Raw genomic sequence first — 22,713 nt, 5'->3', positions numbered from 1 at the left:
AGCCTCTTGAATAATTAGGATTACAGTTTCGAACCATCAGGAAAATAGGGATAGCACCCTCCAAGCTTTTTGTAAAAATAAACACAAAAGACATGGTCTGGTGCATAATAGGTATCCAAATAGTTATTCTTGTTTTGCTTACCAGTGAAATTCTGAAGAGAATCTGAAGAGGAGATAGGGTCTTTAGAGATTAAAGTCTGAAAAAAGAGAAGAAAACAAATGGGAAGAAAGTAAAACAGTCATATTTGGAAGGTTGGAAAAGATGGGCCATATGAAGGGACATTCTTCATAAAAGAGAGCTCTAGAAAGAGTAGTGAATATAGGCATTTAATAGAAGTTGGAGATGAAGTAAATGCTAAATTTAGGAGAGAAAAGTCCATAGTCAACTTACAAATTATTTCAAAGTGAAATTTCATGATTGTAGAGAGTATGAAAATTTAGTTACACTTACATAGAAATGCTTGAGAGTTTACCTTGTACTTTGAATTTCCTGAGCCAGATTTATGTCACATTAAGTTTTCTTAGGAGAATAATTCTTGGCTCCTTTGCAACTTGGTTTTTATATTTCTTGTCCTTGAAGGGTTGCTGGAGCTAATCCCACATTGAAGAAATGACCATCTCGCCAGTGCTACTTATCCCATCTCCACTTCTTCCAGCTTCTAAAACCTAGTCTTTCATTCTGGATATCTGCACATGTTCAAAAAGCAGCAGGCATGCCTTTTCTCTAATATTTCTGTACATATATTTTAGAATTGTTATAAGTTGACAGCGAATTTTTAGTTGAATATATTTTAAATCATCTTCATGGTTTGACATGGTTACCATTTTTGAGTATAGCACATTTCAGACCTTTTTGGTGGGTGAAAGTTTACCTTTGATACAAATATTCTATAAATAATGATTTCCCAAGGATTTGGATAGCTAGTTTTTCGTTAATTTTGAGTCTGCAGAATTATTTCTTTACAACAAATGCTGTCCACTAAAACTTTCTGGTGATGTAATGTCTAATGAGGACTCTAGCCATATATTGCTGTTGTGCACTTAAAATGTGCAAATAAGATTGGTGTACTAAATTTTGAATTAAGTTGAAATAGCCATATGTGGTTACGGATTGTTCGACAGCACAGTTTTAGGTGTTTTAATACTAAGTCAAAGTGTTGTTGGACAGCACAGTTTTAGGTGTTTTAATACTAAGTCAAAGTGTAGGGCTGAGATATAGTACTAGAGTAGAGTACTTACTTGCATGCTTGGGGCCCTGGGATTGGGTCCCCAATTTAGGAAAAAACAAAAATACTATCAAGGTGACATTAGCCATGTGCTTACATGACATTGTCCAGGGCTAGGGTTTATGGGGTGGTAATATTCCATACCTGGAAAATCTGTCAGAAACCTGAGAAGCCCAAATGTGGTGAGTGGAAGGACAGTCATTTCGGCTATTGATATCAAAGGGCAGACTGAAGCTGAGGAAGAGTACTTAGAATCTGGTGTGACTTCAGATGAGCATCAGCATCAACTGTGTGTTTATAAGAAAAAAACTGTTCTCCATCCCTGACTAAGGAATCCTAATATTAGATTTTGAGGCTCAAGAATCTGTTTTGAAAGCTCCTCCAAGTTAGTCATTGATGTGATACTGTTTTTTAAGAATTTCTGTACAACAGGGAACATACAGTGCCTCTTTTTGAAATTTCTGATCGAAAATTTTTAGAACATAAATTCCACTTTGTTACCTCCTAAGCCTTTATCGCATTAATAGGCAATAATAAATGTTTAATAAATATTGGCTATTAGGTTGATTGTCCTCCATTAATCAGAAATAGTGTTAATCATCTAGATGATCCCAAGGTGAGGGAAACTGTCCAGAAGATTATAGCCAGGAATATTACCTAAAACAAAACCTGAATGCTGCTTTGTGCTTTCCGTATTTTGGCCAAGAGCTTTATATGTGTGTGCATGTATGTGTGCCTTATCATCTCCTTGGTAATCTTTCAAAAAGCAAATAATTTTAATGAAACTGTCTAGGAGTTGAAAGGGTAAAGTCATAGGCTGTGGCCTGAGTTACAAGTCTGTAAACCTTATATAATTTTATGGCGGAAAAGGTGCAGTTGTTCAGAAGTGACAGGGTTTCTGGCGCCACCCCTGACCTTCCCACACACCGTCCCTCACCTCTAAAAAGAGCTTTATCTGAAATTCAGATTTAACTAGGCTGCTTTTGCCAAATCTGGCAACTCTGGGTGGGCCGCGGCTGGCGCCAGGGGACTCGAAAACCTTAACAGATGCGGGCCCCCCAGGGTCAGGGTGCAAGGCAGTGCCTCCCGCGGGCCGGGGCCGGGCCCCCCAGGGTCAGGGTGCAGGGCAGTGCCTCCCGCGGACCGGGGCCGGGCCCCCCAGGCTCAGGGTGCAGGGCAGCGCCTCCCGCGGACCGGGCCCCCCAGGGTCAGGGTGCAGGGCAGCGCCTCCCGCGGGCCGGGGCCGGGCCCCCCAGGGTCAGGGTGCAGGGCAGCGCCTCCCGCGGGCCGGGCCCCCCAGGGTCAGGGTGCAGGGCAGCGTCTCCCGCGGGCCGGGCCCCCCAGAGTCAGGGTGCAGGGCAGCGCCTCCCGCGGGCCAGGGCCCCCAGGGTCAGGGTGCAGGGCAGCGTCTCCTGCGGGCCAGGGCCCCCAGGGTCAGGGTGCAGGGCAGCGCCTCCCGCGGGCCGGGCCCCCCAGAGTCAGGGTGCAGGGCAGTGTCTCCTGCGGGCCGGGGCCCCCAGGGCCAGGGTGCCGGGCAGTGTCTCCCGCGGGCCGGGCCCCCCAGAATCAGGGTGCAGGGCAGTGTCTCCTGCGGGCTGGGGCCGGGCCCCCCAGGGTCAGGGTGCAGGGCAGTGCCTCCCACGGGCTGGGCCCCCCAGGGTCAGGGTGCAGGGCAGCGCCTCCCGCGGGCCGGGGCCGGGCCCCCAGGGTCAGGGTGCAGGGCAGCGCCTCCCGCGGGCCGGGGCCGGGCCCCCCAGGGTCAGGGTGCAGGGCAGCGTCTCCCGCGGGCCGGGGCCGGGCCCCCAGGGTCAGGGTGCCGGGCAGTGTCTCCCGCGGGCCGGGGCCGGGCCCCCAGGGTCAGGGTGCAGGGCAGTGTCTCCCGCGGGCCGGGGCCCCCAGGGCCAGGGTGCAGGGCAGCGCCTCCCGCGGGCCGGGCCCCCCAGGGCCAGGGTGCAGGGCAGCGCCTCCCGCGGGCCCGGCCGGCCGCGCCCCGCCCCCGGGCCGGGAATGCGGAAGGGCCGCGGGGAGATGGTGAGTGGGCCGGCGGGGTGGGCCGGAGCCCTGGCGGGAGGAGCTCTTGCGCTCTTGCAGACCCGAGCCCGGACCTACAAAGAAAACATGACCCCAGCGCACGCAGGCTGCGTGGGTTCTGCCTGGGCATTCCCCGCTCCTCGACCGACACCCGAATCTTCGCTTGGGCGCCACCGCACCCCCTTTCCGGGTTGGACCTGGCTTCCGGCGCAACTTCCGGTGCGCCTCCCAAGGCCGGAAGTACCGGTGCCGCCGCTGTCCGGCCACAGCCCAGCGTTCGTCGCCGACGCTAGTCCAGTCGCGCGGAGCTGCCCCGAAGCTGGTGTCTGGCCCCGGGTGAGTGGCGCGCGGCACCCCGGGGGCCGCATCCGCCCCCTCGCGCTGCCCTCCCGCACCCTGGCTCCGCCCGCATCCGTGGGGTTGGCTGAGCCGTGGGCGCCGGATTAGAGGTGAAGGGAGGGAGGAGGGTCGGCCGCGGGAAGGGCCTGGCCTCCGCCCCAAAAGCGACGGGCTGGGCGCTGGAGAGGTGGCGATGTCCCCGGCCGCGCCAGGTGTGGGGCCTGTGTCACCTGGAGGACCTCGCACACCTGTGCCCGGCCTTCCCCTCGCCCCGTCCTCCAGGGCCTCCTCCCTCGGTGGGCATAGGTTAAGGCCGATCGCGTGTGTTCGTGTGCAGCCGCTGGTCCGTGCCCCACGCTGTGCTAAATGCCCCGCGGGGTACGGGAGCCCACTGGTGCATGGACCTCGCCTAAGGTGAAGTGTCTGAGGAAACTGTTGGAGAACCGGTTCCTAGTACCGTAAACTTAACCTGTGAAGAGTCATTTCCATAACTTTAGCTTGCGACTTTCAAATATTTAGTTCACGCTTGTTGAGTAGGGAAAAGACAGTTAACCCTGAAAGGCTTCTGTGGAAAAAATCGTGACCTCGTTGAAGTCCTTGGATTGATTCAGCTCTGGGAGGGAGAATTGGCTGTTTCTGGCTGGATCTTTGGTTGCAGGTAACAAGGGCAAAAGTTCTAAAGGTGGGAATTGAATCCTGTGAAGACAGTGGAGAGACCAACCTGAATGGAGTACAAAAACAAAGAATAATAGTTGGAAATATGAATAGGTAGGGCAGAGCACTTGTATGCAAAGCCCTGGGTTAGAGTCTCTGTACCAAAATAAAATGTTAGACAAGTGTGGTCTTACTATGGGTGTCTTGGAAGCATGACAAGAAATTTAGTGATGTAACAGAGTTAGGGTAATTGGTTTCTTTAATAAAGGAGTAACCTGAAGAAAGCAGTCTTTAGACTAATGTAATAGCTTTTGTTTTATATAGATTTTAAATTGCCCTTTGGTAAGAGAACAGTGTTTTAGAATTCAGTACAGCCTTATAGATTATCTCATGGAACCCTCTCATTTACAGTGGTGAAATTGATACTCAGGTGATGTAATTTGCCCAGAGTCACTTGAACAATTCATATGATATCCATAATTTTTCTCTTAGTCCCAGGGGATCCTCCTAGACATCATAACTGCATAGCCTTTTGTATGTTTCAGCTCTGTAAAATGAGCAACGCCTAGGGTGGCTGACTCAGTATTTATTTATGCTTGAATGAGATTGCTTTAATGAATGTGAGTTTGGACAAGATGAACTGTTGCAGGACAGATGCCCAGATGAGGGTCTCCATAGGTAGAAATGATGAGGATTGGGCTGGGAAGGTGGCTCAGTGGTAGAGTGCTTGCCTTGCATGCATGAGGCCCTGGGTTGGATTCCTTAGCACCACATAAGCAGAAAAAGCCAGAAGTTGCACTGTGGCTCAAGTGGTAGAGTGCCTAGCCTTGAGCTGAAGAGCTGAGGGACAGCACCTAGGCCCAGAGTTCAGGCCCCACGACAGGAAGGAAGGGAGGGAGGGAGGGAAGGAGGGAGGGAGGGAGGGAAGGAAGGGAGGGAGGGAGGGAGGGAGGGAAGGAAGGGAAGGGAGGGAGGGAGGGAGGGAGGGAGGGAAGGGCTTAGAGCTGTGAAATGGGCCTGGTTTCTCTATTCTCCCAAGATGAAAGGACACCAGATATCTAGGAATGTGTTTCATTATACCCCGTTAGCCAACATTTTTGAAGGGGATTTTTGTAATTCCAAAGGGCAAAGTGCACTTTCCACCCTCCAAAGGTTTGGTGAGTCTGCTGAAATAAACTGGCAGTCTACTAACAGGAGAAAGGGCATACAAGATTTATTGTGAGGAAAAAGGAGGAAGGTGAGTACTCAGTAACCTAGAATTCAGAAGCTTATATGCCCTGAATCTTAATAGAGGAGAAGGGAGTTGTATGAATGTAGATAATTTTAGAAGAAGAGAAGATTTTTAGAGGAAAGTGAATGAACCTGTAAACCAGACAAATTGGCCTTTTATCCCAGGACCAAGTTCCTTTGAGCAAACTGTGGGTGTGGTGTGAACTCCTGTTTTCTCTCCTGGGAGTTAATTTCCTTCTTAATAAAATTATAGGGATGTATAATGAAATTATACATTCTTTTGGAGGAACCTTCCGTGGTCAGATAAGGGAACGAGAAAAATGAGTAGTATATGAGCTCTGCAGCTCACTTCCTGAGATCCTAGCTGTAAGCACTACCATTTTCTAGCTATGTGCTATGTTGTTTATTCTTTTTACCCTAATTTCCTCTACTAATAAATGGAGAGAATTAGTACCTATATTGTGAGGATTAGATGTAGTTAGACTATATAATGCTTAGACTATTAAACATATATTAGACTTTATATTGCTTAGAGATTCTTTTGCTTAGAAATGCTTAGCTAGTGCTGCATGCCTTTCATACTCAATTATTGCCTGGGGTTAGTCATGTTGTTTTCTGGTATGGAACAAGGGATATCTGTTAGGTGGTGTTAAGATCTCTTGAGAAGAAGAAAAATGGAGTTTTCTGGTCTTCTGGAAAACCATAGAGAAAAGCCTTGCCTTGGAATTCAGGTCCAGGACTTAGCTTGTAATGAATACATGTGTGTATTTCATTAAATAGGTAGTATTTACTGAGCACCTGCCATGAACTAGGAACTCCACTACACCTTCAATCCAACTTGTAAAAGCAAAAGGCCATAAAAATGCATTTGTAAGTTGCATGGCAACATAATACTACTTAGCAGTAAAACATGATTGAAGGGTTGGGGGTATATTTCGAACTGATCTTCAGTACCATCAAAAAGAAAGAAAGAAAAAAATTAACTCTCTCTTTTAGAAAAAGTTGAATACTTAATAGAATAATAATATAACTGCCAGGCATGAATGGCTCACACCTGTAACCCTGGCTACTTGGGAAGCTGAGATCTAAGGCTTGAGGCTTAAAGCCAGCCTTGGCAGGCAACTCTGAGAGATTCCAGTTAGCCATCAAAAAGCTATCAGTGGAGGTGTTTCTCAGTAGTAGAGCACTAGCCTTGAGAAGAAAAAGCTAAGTGAGGGTACAGGCCCTGGGTTGTACCAGCACAATAAAATAGTAACTAATGGAACTGACTCTTTATTTTGCTTAAATGTAAAAAGACAAAAACAATTATATCATTATGTAAAGTTAATTTTGTGAAGTATGTTTAATTGGTTATATATAAATTTTCTTAGCATTGCTGTTTTCAGATTGTTCTTATATCCTGTCATTTGGTCCACATAATTAGAAGAAACAATCTCAACTATAATGACCATGGGAATCCATGAGAAATTCTTAAGGTTCTGATAGATCCTGGGGAAGATTATATTGAATAAAAGACCTTAGGTTTTAGCCCAAGAACTACGCTTTGCTTTCTGTGCATTGAGAACTCTTCACTCTCACAGTGCTGTACTTTGTGTCTCTGCTAACATAAGCCAGCCATATTTAACAAGACACATGAGCATCCTGTCCTCTGAGCATCTCAACTGCCATTCTACTATAAGTGGGCTAAAACATAAATTCTTTACCACTCTTTTTTCTGTTCAGAACTGACTCCACCTTTCTCCTCCTCCCTAATTACTTTTTTTTTTGAGTGATACCTCTATGCAACCAGTTTTCAACCTCTTATTTAAGAAACATTCAAGGACAGAACTCTGAAGGCTTCAATTAGGAAACAAGAAGAACCTGCAGAACTTGGCATGGCACTACATGCCTGTAATTCCAATACTGAGAGGCTGAGACAGGAGGATTGAGATTGAGGACAGCCTGAGCTACAAAATGAGACCCTGTTGCAAATGAAAAAACAGGAAAATATCAGATTTAGCTGGAAATTGCAAAGGAGTTAAATTTTCTATCCAGAAATGTAAAAATTCACTATCCAGTGCAGACTTGACTGTGGTCCCTTTTAACTTTCTAACATTCTGAAGTAAAAGCATTGTCCTATTTTAACATTAAAGAGGTCAAGAGAAGAGTGAGTTGCTAGCATTCTATTGATACAGAACAAATTGCTTCTAAACTTAGCATCTAAGAAAGTAATACACAGTTTTTGAGGGCGAGGAATTTCTGAGCAGCTTAGGTGGGTAGCTCTGGCACAGGGTCTTCCACTAAGTTGCAATCTTTATCTGTCAGTTTGGGTAGCCATCACCTGAAGAAGTAGCCTGTAGGATGGCTGGCCCACCTGACTGGCCAGTGAGTGCTGACCGTTGGCAGAAGGCCTCAGTTCCCTGCCACATAGCCCTCTCCATCAAGCTGAGTATCCTCCTGAGGTGGTGCTAACTCCTGTGGACTGAGTGATCGAAGAAAAAGCAAGGCAGAGCTTCAGCTTCAATGTGCATTGTGACGAAGTCATATCCTTTCATTTCAGTGTCCTATTGGATACACAGGCTTACCCATTTTGCTGTTAGGGGACTGCAAAAGGACATGAGACTCGAGGGCCGTCTCCTCACCTTGGCAAAAGGAACAGGCAGGTTCCTTTCTCTTGGGCTGGGCAGGTAATATCAATTTATACCAAATGGGACAAGTTGGTGTAGGGAGTTTGTAGAACTCATTGAATGAGTCATCATTGCAGGAATTTGGCGATGCTTATCATGTGATACTTTATCATACAATTCCTCAAGATGTCTGAATTTTAGTTTCTTCTGGAAAATGTCCTTTTAGATATTGGCAAACTAGTTCAATTTTTTTTTAGAGTCATTTTAAAGGTCATCCCTTAGAAGACTAAATGAACCTCCCTACAGAGTGCATATAGTTTGATAGTTGCCAGTCTATGGCTTGTTTAACTCTTACAAGAGTAAGGAAAATGAGGCTAGGATAGCTAAAGTAACTAAAAGCCATACAGCTGAATTGACAGAACTGGAATTAGAACCTATAATTTGAGCCTATCACTAATCCATGGCAAACATTGAAGAGCTAGGGGGACCTGGAAGCATGAACAGCCAATATAATCTAAGTGGTTTTCATCCTTCACTGTGCATTACAGTTGTCTGATGCATTTTATTTTACTTACTTTTTGTGTGTGAACTCAAGACCTAGGCACTGTTCCTTTGCTTTTTTGCTCAAGGCTAGACACTATTACTTAAGGCACAACTCTAAGAGTCAATTGGAGATAAGAATCTCACTTTCCTGCCCCAGCTAACTTTGAACTATGACTCATATCTTAGTGTCCTAAGTAGCTAAGGTTATAGACATGAGCCACAAGCACCTGGCAATATTTTATTTTATTTTTTATGTTGTACAGGTACTTAGGCTTGAATTCAGGGTCTAGGTACTGTCCCGCACTTTTTTGCTCATGGCTGGTGCTCTGCCACTTGAGCCAAAGCTCTACTTAGAGCAATTTGCTGTTAATTGGAGATAAGAGTCTCCTAGACTATTCCTGCCTAGGCTGGCTTCCAACCTGGATCTTCTGATCTCAGCCTGTATCTTAAGATTACATGTGTGAGGAATCTGGTACCCAGTGCCTGGTGTGTTTTAAAGTTTCTGGACTCCAGTTTTTGAAGTTCATCCTAAATAAAACTGAAGTTATGCTAGACTAAAACCCAGGCTTTTTTTTTTAACTTCCAAAATGATTCTTGGAAGTTTAGTTGCAGCTAACTGCTGTAAGAACCATACTTAATTGCCATATGATGACTGCTTACTGATGTAAGACTTCAAAGCAGTTTTGAAGGAGGAGACATAGGCAGCTGAAAATGTACTACAGGAACATTTTTCTCAGGCTTCTGAGAAAGCCTGAAAGGCCAGATGAAGTTCACAGACAATTTTCGCTTACTAATAACTACTGTGTCCATGTCTTGATTTTTCTATCAGCCCTGTTGGTGGCATAACAAACTTTTCAGTTGACACCATTTATATTACCAGTGTTCCTATATCCTCAACCTTGAAATAACTTCAGTGAGCCTTTTGTTCTCTTTATGTTAGAAACGTATAGAAATAAAACATTTTTAAGAGAAAGCAAAAGGAGTTTTTATTGCTATTAAGGGTAATTTAATACTTGATATGGTGTGTTATATATGGGTATTTTCATCTTTAGTTTAAGGGTAAGGTTGGGATTTTTTAAAATACTTATAGATTAAGCATTAATGATTGGTCAGTCCTTGGTAAAGGTTTCAAAGTAAAATTATGACTGACAGAAAACATTACCAGGGCCAGGGATGTAGACCCATGGTAGAGTGCTTGCCTAGCATGTACAAATCCTCAGGTTCAATCGCCAGTACTACAGAAAAGAAGGGGAGAATTATAGTCACTTTCTGCGCAATCCTGTTGTGCACAATAGTTCATTCAGTATAGTTTGAACTGAAGTAGAAAGTATGTAGTTAGAAACAACCCATGGCAAATGGGATTTGGATCTTAGCTTTATCACTAGATGACCTTGGGAAAGTTACTTATCCTTGATCTTCAGTTTCTCCATTTGTGAGGCAGTCATGTTTCATTTAATGCATATATGCTGGGCACATGGGTCACTGAATGAATGCTAGTAGCTATAAGAATGTGTAGACATTTAGTTCTCTCCTTGCTTGTAAGGCAGAGAAGTGGGCCAGGGCATTTCAAGCTGGAAAAATAGCAAGAACCAAGTATATGAGGTAAGAAATTACCTGGTGCCTTGATGTTGCTCAAAGAAAAATACCAAGCAGTAAATGGCTAGAAAGGAAGCTACAAAGGCTATGCTAGAGTAGGTAAAGCATTACCCATGTGCCATTCTTTAGAACTTTTTTGTTATTCTTTAGGAGGTAGAGAGGCAAAAGAAATTGAGGAATGATGGAGGCCATATTCGTGTTTTAGAACCTGCTGGCTGGAGAGGGGGAGCGGTGGAAGGATGGGAAGGGGAAACAAAGGAGGAGGCTACAATGCTTGATAAGAAATGTACTCATCTTGCTCATGTAATTGTAACCCCTCTGTACGGTATTTTCACAATAAAAAAAAAGAAAAAAAAGAAATAGAACCTGCTGGCTAGATATGAACAGGAGTTTGGGGGAATCAGAAGGCAGGAAGACTGAAGTAGAAGCAAAAACTAAAAAAGAAATCTACACAAAAGTTCTTACATGGCAGTGCATGCCTGTAATCCCAGCACTGAAGTGGAATTATGAGTTGGAGGCCAGCCTAGGCTTTAAAGTCAGAATGTGTCTCAATCTCAAAAATCAAAAATATTACACAAAAATTTATTCAGACTGGGTTAGGATAGTGATAGAGAAATAAGAAAGGTGAGGAAATACGAGAAATGTTTAAGAGGCAGGACTGGATTCGTTGGGGGGAGATTTGTGGAGAATGACTCCTAAGCCCTGGCTAAGTGAGTGTACAATTGATATTGAGTAGAGTAGGGTGAGAAAGCAGAAGGGAGGAAATCATTCAGCTTTCTGTGTGTTGGTTTTGGAGGGTCTGCCTTTCATAGATGGTTGGATATTTGAGTTCAGATCTCAAGGTTAAGGTCAGGTCTCGAGGTACAGACTTGGAAAGTCGTAGGTGTTGCCAGAACAGTGAAAGCTGGTGAGAAAAGCATCAAGGAAAGCAAATAGTGAAAAGAACTTAAGCCATGTGCATGTCCTGCCAGAACACGATAGACAAGTGAGTATTTGAACATAGATCCAAGTCTTAAGCAAATAGAGGAAGGCCAGACATAGAAACTGGAGAACTGAGACTGAGTAAGTAGGGTACAGCATTTTACATTAACCAGTCTTTTCATCACTTCAGAGTAACCTTCATTAATTAAAGTATACGACCTTCAAGGTTGGACTTTTTGTTACCTTTTTGTTATTCCTATAACTCTAGTATTACCAGGCCAAGAGTTGCTAAGTGTAGAAGAAAAGAAGGATGAAATATCCAACATAGTAAACACTAGATTTAAGAAGGCTCGGAATGGACTGGTGTTTGGAAAGCAGTGGATAAGAAAATGCCAGGTTATGATGAGTGAGCAGTGAGAAAGGCAAGATATGGATGGACCTCAGAAAAAAGGAAAAAAAGGGCCAGTTTGTTCTGGGCTAGAGTTTTCTCTCTTTTTTTGGGGGGGGGGGGGTTCATCATGGGGCTTGAATCCCGGGCTTGGGCACTGTTCCTGCGCTCTTCAGCTCAAGGCAAGCACTCTACCACTGAGCCACAGCGCTACTTCTGGTTTTCTGGTGGTTCATTGGAGATGAGAGTCTCATGGATTTTCCTGCCCGGGCTGGCTATGAACCGTGATCCTCAGATCTCAGCCTCCTGTAGGATTACAGGCGTGAGCCACCAGTACCCAACTAGGATTTCTCTTTAGTGGTAGTTTTCATACAACTGTGTCTTGCTTTCAACTCATATTTTACTCTGGTTATATAAGTTTTTATTGGTATCACCTAGATTTTAAAAAGTGATGTGTGCATGTGTGAACTTCTGGGCGTAGAAACCAGGGCATCACTCAACAATAGACAAGTGTATACCTCCAGCCTAAATTCTTTTTAAAAGTACCATGCCTGTGATCCCAGCACTTGGGAGGCAGAAGCATAAGGATCTTCAGTTCCAATCTAAGCTATGTAGTAAGACTTTGTTTCAAACAAAAACAAACAAAAAGTAACAGCTCGCCTAACTGTAGTTAGAAGAAATGACAGTATTTCTCAATTGAGCTGTTTGCTTGTAACCTACTTTGACTAGGGCCAATTCTTGAGTAGCTCTTACATCTCATCTGTCAAGCTTCTCTCCATTTTCCTTCCTTGAGGGGTCAGACTTGATCCAACATCTGAGGGCTTGCCTAGTTTTTTGTATTGTTTCATGTTTGTTTTTTCTTTTTTTAAATTTATTTTATTTTATTTGTGAACATACTGTACAGAGGGGTTACAATTACATGGGCAGGATAACGCGTACATGTTTGTTTTTTCTTAACAGGGCTATTTTCCCATTTTCTCCATAGGCATTGCCCTTGGTAAAGTCCTTACATGTTTAATCTCCTTTTTGTCATTGGTTCCTTGGAAAACACATTAAAAATTTTAAATGTCTACGTGTAGTATTTGTTTAAATAAAACGTTACTCTTTAGAGGGGTTTGTAATAAATAACTATTACAAAAGTAAATTGTAATTAGAACCAATTCTCTTGCTTTCACGCTTACACTTGTTATATCCTGAAGGTAGTAGAATCATTCTCGTAAAATGATAGAATTATTCACACACAAAAAAGCTTAATCTAACAGTTTTGGTATGTGAAGAATTTGAGTGTAGTCAAGGGGAGCTGGGAGTTGAGATCTCTGATGGGGTATCCTCTTAGCATGTGTGAGGCATTGGGTTCAATGTCAGTATTAAAAAAGAAGAAAATAAAAAACAGTCGATATTTCCTCTCTGATTTAACTTTCAGTATAAAGTCAAATTAGCTAAGTTACTGGAAGAAGGAAAATTTTGAGGACAAGTATGTGGAGAGGGCAAAGAGTTGGAATGTCGAAAGATTTTAAAAGGCCTATGTACTTCACAACTACACCACAAAGCCTAGCTTCAAAGCACCCTGTAGCAGGCCTGGGGAACTCTTTCTGCCAAGAGACAATTGTATATTCATTAGATCATTTGTGAGCCATACAAAATTCTCAATACAGGCAGATGGCTTCAGGCAGCCAACAAGAAGCAGTATGAGAAACATATGTGTCTATCCAGTCATGTGCCAGGAAAAGCATTGCACACCCCTGCACAGAGTATATTTTAAAAGATTGAAGTAAAAGAAGCAAACTGTATAGAAAGTGGGTCTAAAAACTCATCTCCAAAATCCCTTTGCTCTGACTTTTGCTGCTGACTTGGCCTGCAGAGAATTGAGAGCCATCCTCAAGACTGTTCTCACTCTGACACCAGTGGCAAGTTTGAGTGTCCCCAGGACTATTTGCAGGTTCAGTAATCTGCCAGGACTCAGAACTCACTGACTGTTGTATGTTCACAAGTAATTTCAGTGAAAAGGTACAGACTAAGCGAAGATCCCTGTGGGGCAGAGTCCAGGAGGGTGCCAGAGGCAGAGCTTCAGTTGTCCCCAGAGAAGTCATGGACAGTGATAGCTCCGCCCACCAACGTGTGAAAATATGCAGAAGGTTGCCAGTGGGAGACTGGTTTTATTGGAGCTCCATCATACAGATACAGCCAACTGCCTATGTGACTGACCTCAGTCTTCAGCACAGTGGTCCAAATCTCTTCATTGTTTCACTATGTGGTATGACACAAGACTGCAGATAGTCAGGCAGGTTCATTGCATGAACCTAGAGATAGAACCTCCCACAAGCCAATGGCAAAGGCCAATGCTCTCTTTAAGCAACCTTAGTTTTTATTTTTTCACTTTTATTAGCATAAATTAATCATACAAAAGATTTTCACTGTAATATTTATGACATGCATAAAATGTTCTTTGATCAGACTCACCCAACCTATTATCACTCCTTTCTATCCTCCACACTCCTATGTAGCAGTTTTCAGTGGGTTTCATCTGCTATTTTTATTTATTTATATGTATATAACATATAATGTACTATATATTATATGTATATTATATATATAATATTCTTCTATAATATTCAGCCTATTACATTCTTCCTCCCCTTCTGCTGGACCCCTTAAACAGGTCCTCTTTTATATAGTCAGGTTGTATTATATTTTTTAAGTCTAAATTTATATGAGTGAAAACAATTTGCCTTTTTTGGGGGGTGGGTCGGTCATGGGGCTTGAACTCTGGGCTTGGACACTGTGCCTTGGCTCTTCAGCTCAAGGCGAGCACTCTACCACTTGAGCTACAGCGCCACTTCCGGTTTTCTGGTGGTTTATTGGAGATAAGAGTTTCACGGGCTTTCCTGCCTGGGCTAGCTTTGAACCTCGATCCTCAGATCTCAGCCTCCTGAGTAGCTAGGATTACAGGCTTGAGCCACCGGCGACCGGCTAACTATTTGCCTTTCTTAACTCAGCTTACCTTTTCAGTTCTATCCACTTTTCTTGTAAACCATATAATTTTCTTCCTCGTAGCTGAATAAAGTAGATATACCATTGCATATATGTAACCACATTTTCTTTCTCCATTGATTCATTGTTGATCATCTAAGCTGATTCCCTCTTGGCTATTATTAATAGTGCTTCTATAAACATGGATGTACAAGTATCTCTTCTGCTTATTTCCATTTCTTTGGAGATATACCCTAAAGTAGTAAAGTAAGATCACATAGTCCATTTTTAGCTTTCTGAGGAACCTCCATGCTGATTTCCATACTGGCTGAACGAATTTACATTTCCCACCATATTAGGGTAAAAGTATTTTCTTTCCCTCTCCCATACCCCCAGTCCTTGTCTGCATTTGTTGTTTATTTTCTTCATGATTTCTTCAATGAATTCTAATTTTGATGAGATGGAATCTCAGTATTGTGGTTTATTTTTTAGTTTGTACTGGTATTTGAACTCAGGGCCTGTTGCTTGCTCAGCTTGCTTGGTTGACTGCTCTCTACCACTTGAGCCTCGCCTCTAGCCCTGCTTTTTGCTTGATAATTTGGAAATAGAGTTTCAAAGACTGTTCTGCCAGGGCTGGATTCAAACTGAGATCATCTCAGCCTCCTGAGTGGCAAGTATGAACCACCAGTGCCAGGCTTTCAGGGTTGTTTTGATTTGCATTACCTTTATGGCTAAGGGTTTTAAACATTTATTCCTGTATCTGTTGGCCATTTGTACATCTTTTTTTTTTTTTGGTCCGGTCGTGGGCCTGAACTCTGGGCCTGGGTGCTGTTCCTCAGCTCTTCAGCTCAAGGCTAGCACTCTACCACTTGAGCCACAGCGCCACTTCCGGATTTTTTCTTTTTGCTTATGTGGTGCTGAGGAATCGAACCCAGGGCTTCAGGCATGCAAGGCAAGCACTCTACCACTGAGCCACCTTCCCAGCCCCGTTTGTACATCTTTTAAGAGTTCTGTTCAATTTGGTGAACTGCCTTAGATTCTTTAATACATGTAAGAGTGATAGCTCTCCCCACTGCCCTTTTGTTAGACCCAGTTCAGGCTGGCCTTATGCCTATTTGTAGTCTTCCTTCCTCAAACTCCCAAGTGCTGGGATTATAGGCATGTTCCACAATGGAAGTTCTATTTTCTAATTCCTTGGAAACTATGTTCCCTTTTTAGCCTCTTTACACATTTTTTGAAAATAAAGTTGAGGGCTGGGAAGGTGGCTCAGTGGAAAGTGCTTGCCTTGAATGCATGAGTTCCTGGGTTTGATTCCTCAGCACCACATAAGCAGAAGAAGCCAGAAGTGGCACTGTGGCTCAAGCAGTAGAGTGCTAGCCTTGAGCTGAAGAGCTGAGGGATAGCACCCAGGTCCAGAGTTCAGGCCCCACGACTGACAAAATAAATAAATAAATTAATTAATTAATAAAAATAAAGTTTAGATATGTACTTATTTCTGTCTAATTAACATAATAGTTCTATGTTAAGATACTTTTGCTTACTCTCTTTAGGCATTTATTCTGTTTTATGGCCCTTTTTTACTACAGAATTAAACAGTCACCATGTCGAGCAAAAAGGCCAAGACCAAGACTACTAAGAAGCGCCCACAGCGTGCAACGTCCAATGTGTTTGCTATGTTTGACCAGTCCCAGATCCAGGAGTTCAAAGAAGCCTTCAACATGATTGATCAGAACAGAGATGGTTTCATCGACAAGGAAGATTTGCATGATATGCTTGCTTCTCTAGGTAGACTTTTACGTATTTTATATGCTTTTTCCCCAAAATAATTCATGTCTTTATGAATCATTTTGTAAAATTTTAATTACATATACTACCTTGTCTCAAAAGGCCTCTGGAGAGATACCAGAGTATGGTGATGCCATATTAGGACTGCTGCAAACATGAAGGGTCGCCTTCAGGAATAATGTCCAGGCAGTGTAGCTAGGTTGGCTCAGTTCTTGTTAGCTAAATACTTTAGGACTGTTAGGTTGAAAGCCAAGAATGAGTAGGTAGCAAAATATCAGAAGTTCAAATAACAGCTATAGGTAGTAATATTGTACAGCTAATAAAGGTTGAGGACAGGTTGTCAACAAAAGAGTGGCAATAATCCCTTTAGTGTATTACCCAAAATGGGACACAAGGGATCAGACTTTAATATTATGTATACTTTGTTTCATTAAGAAAAGAGTGAAGTTTTTGTTTTTAAAAAGCCATAAATTGCCATTTGTTATTTTGGACATACAAATATGAACTTATTCTTTATAGAATTTTGTGGCTGTTTGTTTTGATCTTTAAAAGAAGGAAGAAGGAATTTTAGCCATCATTTTACAGTAGGGAATAAAAGAAAAAGCAGCAGCAAATGGGCCCTGAGTAGAGTGAATACCCATACATCTTTTACCTGTATTCAGTTCTTAAAATTTTACAACATTTCCAGTGTTTTTCCCATTCTAAATAGCTGAATGTGAAACTTACATCAAATAAGGAAACTTGTAATGGTGAAAGGCAGACAAAGAGTAAAACAGTCTGGGCACAGGTAAAGGAAGCACTGCAGCCCATCATTAGCTATCTTTGGGGTGTAGAATAGACTTTAGATTTAAACAGACAAAGAATTGGGGACAGGTGGGAAAAGAGGTCTGCATAATTACTAAATAGTCCTGGTTATGAGTTAGATCACAAGTGGATCATTACCTCAGTGCTTGTTTTGAAAGGGTTTCTAGAGACATTGTTATTGCTGTCCAGAAAAAGATCCGTTGTTCCTCTCCTTGGAGGCCATTTTTTCCATCTTACCTAAAAAGATGTTATCAATCAGTCCTTTCTAGATTCCCAGGTAACTTCTGGAGGAATGGCTCAGAGCCAAAAGATACAGATACAAAGCTGGTACTAGTGGCTCTTGTCTATAATCCTAACTACTCAAAAATAAGATATAAGGATTGCAGTTTGAAGCCAGCCCAAGTAGGAAAATTCATAAGATTCTTCTAATTAAACAGCAAAAAGCCAGAAGTAGAGCGATAGCCTAAGTGATAGAATATCAGCATTGAGCAAAAAAAGCTAAGGGACAGTACCCAGACTCTTGAGTTCAAGCCTAAATACCAGTACCCTACACCCTAAAAAAAAGAAAAGAAAAAAACCATAGATACAGAATGGAGGCAGGGATGCTAATCTGTGGATCTATGTAAGGAGTTAGTACTTTTCAGCAAAACTGTTTTAAAAGTACTTGGTAGCCAGGTGCCGGTAACTCACACCTTTAATCCTAGCTACTCAGGAGGCTGAGATCTAAGGATCAGGTTCAGGAAAGGCTGTGAGACTCTTATTTCCAGTAAACCACTCAGAAAACTGGAAGTGGTGCTGTGGCTGAAGTGGTAGAACACTAGCCTTGAGCTGAAGAGCTGAGGGACAGTGTGCAGGCCCAGAGTTCAAGCCCATGACCGACAAAAAAAAAAAAATACTTGTAAGTGTATTTGTTGAGGCTAACCATAACTGAAGAAAGCCTCTGAAGCAAGTGGGGGAATAGATCTCTGTTTCAAACATTGAACACTCAGGTCTATTCCCTGCTCATAGTACATGGTCAAGAAATATTTCTTGGATGAGCAGTGATGGTGGAACTGGAGGCTCATTTGGGGCCTTCCAATTGGAAAAAGCCTTTAAATAGACCTATGTTTACCTTTCAAATCAGGCTATTACATTAGATCCTTAGCTTAAACCAATGCGTTTTAAAGGATTGTCTTTTTTTTAACAGCACAGTTCTCTTAAAACATCTAGATTACAGCTCCCTTACATCCCCCCAAAATGTTAGTTTAACCTATAAATAGAAAAGCAGATTTTTAAAAGCTACTTTCACTCATTCAGTGAATCTTCTTATACAAGTAGATTGAGTAGGTGTAATGAGGTAGACTTTAATGCAGTGAAATAGATGTCACCATAAGTGTTTAAATTTTATCTAAAGCCCCAAGATTAAAATTTGCATATGAACTGTAATTCTGGAATTGATTGTCATTACATTATACTTGGTTGGGTGAGGTTTTGAGATGATTGTTTCGATAGGAACATCTGAGTAACATGCTCTTGTAGAATTACACAAATAATGTTGAAAGGGACCTTTCAGATAATTCCTCCAACCAGTCCCTTTTAGCAGGTATTGAGTGCAGGATCTTCAGAACCCGGAGTTTGGATCCGCCTTCTACCATCTCTCCCCAGGCCTCACTGCTAGCAGTAGAACTAGGATTCAGGCCAAATCTTCCAGACCCTGTGTTCAGTGTTGCTTTCCCACATCCTGGGACCCTCCAGAAACTCACCTTGACTGGCTATTCCAGGAGATTTCTCCCATCACTGTACTGTATTCTCTGTCAGAACTGAGACTAAGATTTCTCTTTACAGACAATATAGTCAAGACTACAGTTTGCAAATGTGTAAACACTGCAACTATGTGACAACCTAATAGTATTTTTTAATGTCATTAACTAAGGCTATCAATCCCAAACCAACCTAACAGTTCTAATTTAAATAGCCAATTTGTAAATAAAAATTTTAGAGCATACCAACTCATGGGCAGGTGTATCATGATTAGAAATATGACTACTTTAAAAAAATTATTGGTGTTAAAATGACTCCCTAATGAACCTGTAATATGTAATCAACAGTCAAAATATAACAGTGTGATGTTTCTTAATGTTTATTTGGTTTTCACTGAAAAAATAGTGAAGAGAAAATTGATCCAGAGTTCAATTTGTGTGTGTGTGTGTGTGAGAGAGAGAGAGAGAGAGATTCTGGGATTGAACTCAGGTTTGTGAGTATGTTAGACAAATTTCTACCACTGAACTATACTCCTAGTCCCCAGAATTTATTTTTATAATGAAGTAGCAAAGATTTTTTTAAGTTGCCAAAAAGTTGTTTTTGTTGTTTTCTTGGTGGTACTGGTTATAGAACCTAGGGCCTTCTGTGTGTCAAGCAAGTGCTGTTACCACTGACCTACCTTAAAATATTCTTAATGAAAGCTATTTAAAAGACTACTTTCAACCTTTTTTCCCCTCAGTACTAAGGGTTTCAACTTAGGGGTTTATGATTGATAGGCTGGTGTGATACTGCTTGCTGAGCCACATTTCTACCTGGGGGGGGGGGGGGGGGGGGGCGGGGGGGACATTTTCTTGCCTGTCCTGGAACTTGAATTCTGGGCCTGGATGCCTCTTTTTTTCCTCCCCTCAAGGCTAGTGCACTGGTTTTTTGTTTTGTTTGTTTGTTTGTTTTTATAGTGGAAGATAAGCAGCTCACAGACTTTCTTACTAGGCTAGCTTTGAACCATGATCCTCAGATCCTCTCCTGAGTAGCTGTGATTACAGGCATGAATGACCAGCCCCAGCTCACCTAGCTATTTTTTAGTTTTACTTCCCCAGAGTTGCAACTCTTGAATTACAGTATACTACTTGTAAGTTTCTTGTCATTACTGAGATCAGCAGGTATGTGCCATCATGCCTGGCTTCCCTTTTGTGGAGATGGAGTCTTGCAGACTTTACTGCCCAGTTTGAACTGACACCACAGTCCACCCAGCCTCAGTTTCCTGTGTAGCCTGGGATCACAGGTATGCACTATCATGTTTGAGACAGTTTGAGAAGGAAATGTCACAAACTTTTGCGCCAGGTTGGCCTCCAACCTCAAACTTCCCAATCTCAGCCTCCTCCCAAGTAGCTAGAGTTACAGGACTGATTACTGGTGCCCAGCTGATATAACCTTGAAATATATTTGATCACATAAAGAAATAATTCCATAGTGAAATGAGTTTTTTGTCTTTAAAAGTAAAAATGTGAATTGTTCCAGGGAAGAATCCTACTGATGCATACCTGGATGCCATGATGAATGAGGCTCCAGGTCCCATCAACTTCACCATGTTCCTCACCATGTTTGGCGAGAAGTTAAATGGCACAGACCCTGAGGATGTCATCAGAAATGCCTTCGCTTGCTTTGATGAGGAAGCAACAGGTAAACGTTGTGTCTTTCTTTATGCCCAACCTCCTTTAGGAAATGAACTGAATTAGTGAAATAAAAGTTTATTTAAAAGAGTAAATATAAACTATAATTTGCAACCAATAAGGCAATACACTCAAAAAAGGCCAGGATAACATATTTACATCGTAAAGCTACAGTTTCTATTATTACTTGCCTTGGATTTTGACTTTGAGCTTCCTGAAAAACAAAAGGAGAATTATGGCCCTCAAATGGTCTTTCTTAGACAATGAAAAACTACTCTTAAAGATACAATCTCTCTGAAATGTGTAATCAACTAGCATGAGCATTTTAAGTCTAGATCCCTCACCTTTGAGGGTTTTTTATGTTGTTCTTGTCTTCATTTTAGCACACCTCTAGGGGAAGGTTAAATGTGTAAAGCGTAGCTATTCACTTTGCTTCTTCCCCTCACTTTTCTTTTTCCTTCAGCCTATTTCTCCTTTCTTCATCATTAGTCTTTGCACACACAAGTCCTTCTCAGATTCCCTCTCCCAGCCATCAGCTTTCCTTCCTGCCTTTTGCAGTGCTGCCTTATGTTCCGGCCAGCCACCATTGTATTTTTATTTGACTTTATATCTTTGAAAGAGCAGGTTTGGATTTTTAACTTCTAGAAAATGCATGCTTAATTGTGTAAGCAAATCCTCTTAACTTAATAAAGAATTCTCAAAGCAATTAGAATTCAGTGACAAAGTTACACATATAGTGGCTTTAGGTTGCTAACTGCTTTTCATGTAGTTGATGGATATTCTGACATATTTTGTAAGATGGGCTTGATTTAGAAGTAAGCCATTGAGGGGCTATGAAGAAGTCAGGACTCCTTTCTTTGCCATGCAGGTACCATCCAGGAGGATTACCTGCGGGAGCTGCTGACAACCATGGGCGATCGCTTCACAGATGAGGAGGTGGATGAGCTGTACCGAGAAGCCCCTATTGACAAAAAGGGCAATTTCAATTACATTGAGTTCACACGCATCCTCAAACATGGAGCGAAAGACAAAGATGACTGAAAACTTCAGCCTGCACTTCACAGTTACTGTATCTTGCTCTACTTCTCAGACACCTCTCCTGCCCTCATAGGACCTGCTGCATGCAACTTAGTCTCACAGCTTTGCTTTGTTTTCCTTCTTTGATGTATTTATTCCAGAACTTTCTGCCACTTAGCACTTGTATAATCAGACTGGAAATGGGGACAAGGTTGTAAATTGTATTGAAAAACAGGTTGCGAATAAAAATCAACAAATGTGAAAGCCCAGGAAAATATATCCGTATTTCTGGTTTTGCTGGATTTTTACATTTTTATATAATAAAAATACTATTTTGAAATAAAGATTATGCTGACTCAAATGGAATATAATGGCAAGTTGAAAAATAAGTGGCAGTTGTGGGTGGTCCTTTCCTGTCAGGTTTTCACCGTATAATGGAGATTATGTTGCAGAATTGATTTTTCACATATATGGGACAGTATTCTTTAGAACTGTTTTTTCTACCCCAGTTGGTCCTTGAACTCTCCATAATTAAAGGGCTTGACACAGATAGGGAAGACACATGAATTATGTTTAAATACTCTGTCACTTGTGTGCAGAGGGCAAAAGTAGAAGACTATTTGAGGGCTATTGGTATCCAGGCAAGAGATGTGTGCACACTAATCTGGATAATGGAGGACAAAGCTTCAAAATGCCCTCCTTGGCCTACCTACTTTCTCCCACCAACTCTGCCTTGGTACCAGTGGCTCATGACTATAATACTTGCTACTCAGGAGCTCGGATCTATCTATCTCAGTTCAAAGCCAACCCAGGCAGAAAAGTTTGTGAGACTTATCTCCAATTAACCAGCAAAAAGCCAGAAGTGGAGCTGTGGTTTACGTGGTAGACCACCAGCCCAGCACTGAGTGAAAAACCTAAGATACAGCACCCAGGAGCTGAGTTCAAGCCCCAGCACTGGCATATTAAAGAAAAAAGAAAAAGAAAACTTGAGTTTCTTGAGTGCTTTCTACTTATTTGACATTCTGTTTCATTTGTATTCCAAGAGTATTAATGGGATCCAGAACTTTGTGTGTGTGTGTGTGTGTGTGTGTGTGTGTGTGTGTGTGTAAAAGACACACAGCATTTACTATGTCCTAAGTACACATGCTGCCTTTGATTGAGCAAGCTGTTTTATTATATCTTCTGCAGCATAG

The 22,713-nt window shown here is 42.3% G+C and overlaps 2 protein-coding genes across 2 annotated transcripts; both read left to right on the top strand.

Annotated features, from left to right (window-relative positions):
* Positions 1-2,273: 2,273 nt before the first annotated feature.
* On the top strand, positions 2,274-3,704 carry LOC122104246 (basic proline-rich protein). Its single transcript, XM_042674984.1, has one exon. It carries the CDS (start codon positions 2,274-2,276, stop codon positions 3,702-3,704), a length of 1,431 nt encoding a protein of 476 aa, XP_042530918.1.
* Myl12b (myosin light chain 12B) lies at positions 3,475-21,864 on the top strand. The gene is made up of 4 exons (XM_042675337.1): positions 3,475-3,593; positions 16,091-16,289; positions 20,352-20,513; positions 21,372-21,864. The coding sequence occupies exons 2-4, from the start codon at positions 16,106-16,108 to the stop codon at positions 21,542-21,544; spliced, it is 519 nt and encodes a 172-aa protein (XP_042531271.1). The 5' UTR covers positions 3,475-3,593; positions 16,091-16,105; the 3' UTR covers positions 21,545-21,864.
* The last annotated feature ends 849 nt before the right edge of the window (positions 21,865-22,713 follow it).

Source organism: Dipodomys spectabilis, unplaced genomic scaffold, assembly GCF_019054845.1.
Source record: "Dipodomys spectabilis isolate Male_0828 unplaced genomic scaffold, ASM1905484v1 ptg000024l, whole genome shotgun sequence".
In the NCBI taxonomy this organism is placed as follows: Eukaryota; Metazoa; Chordata; class Mammalia; order Rodentia; family Heteromyidae; genus Dipodomys; species Dipodomys spectabilis.
This window is presented reverse-complemented; position numbering and strand designations above follow the sequence as displayed.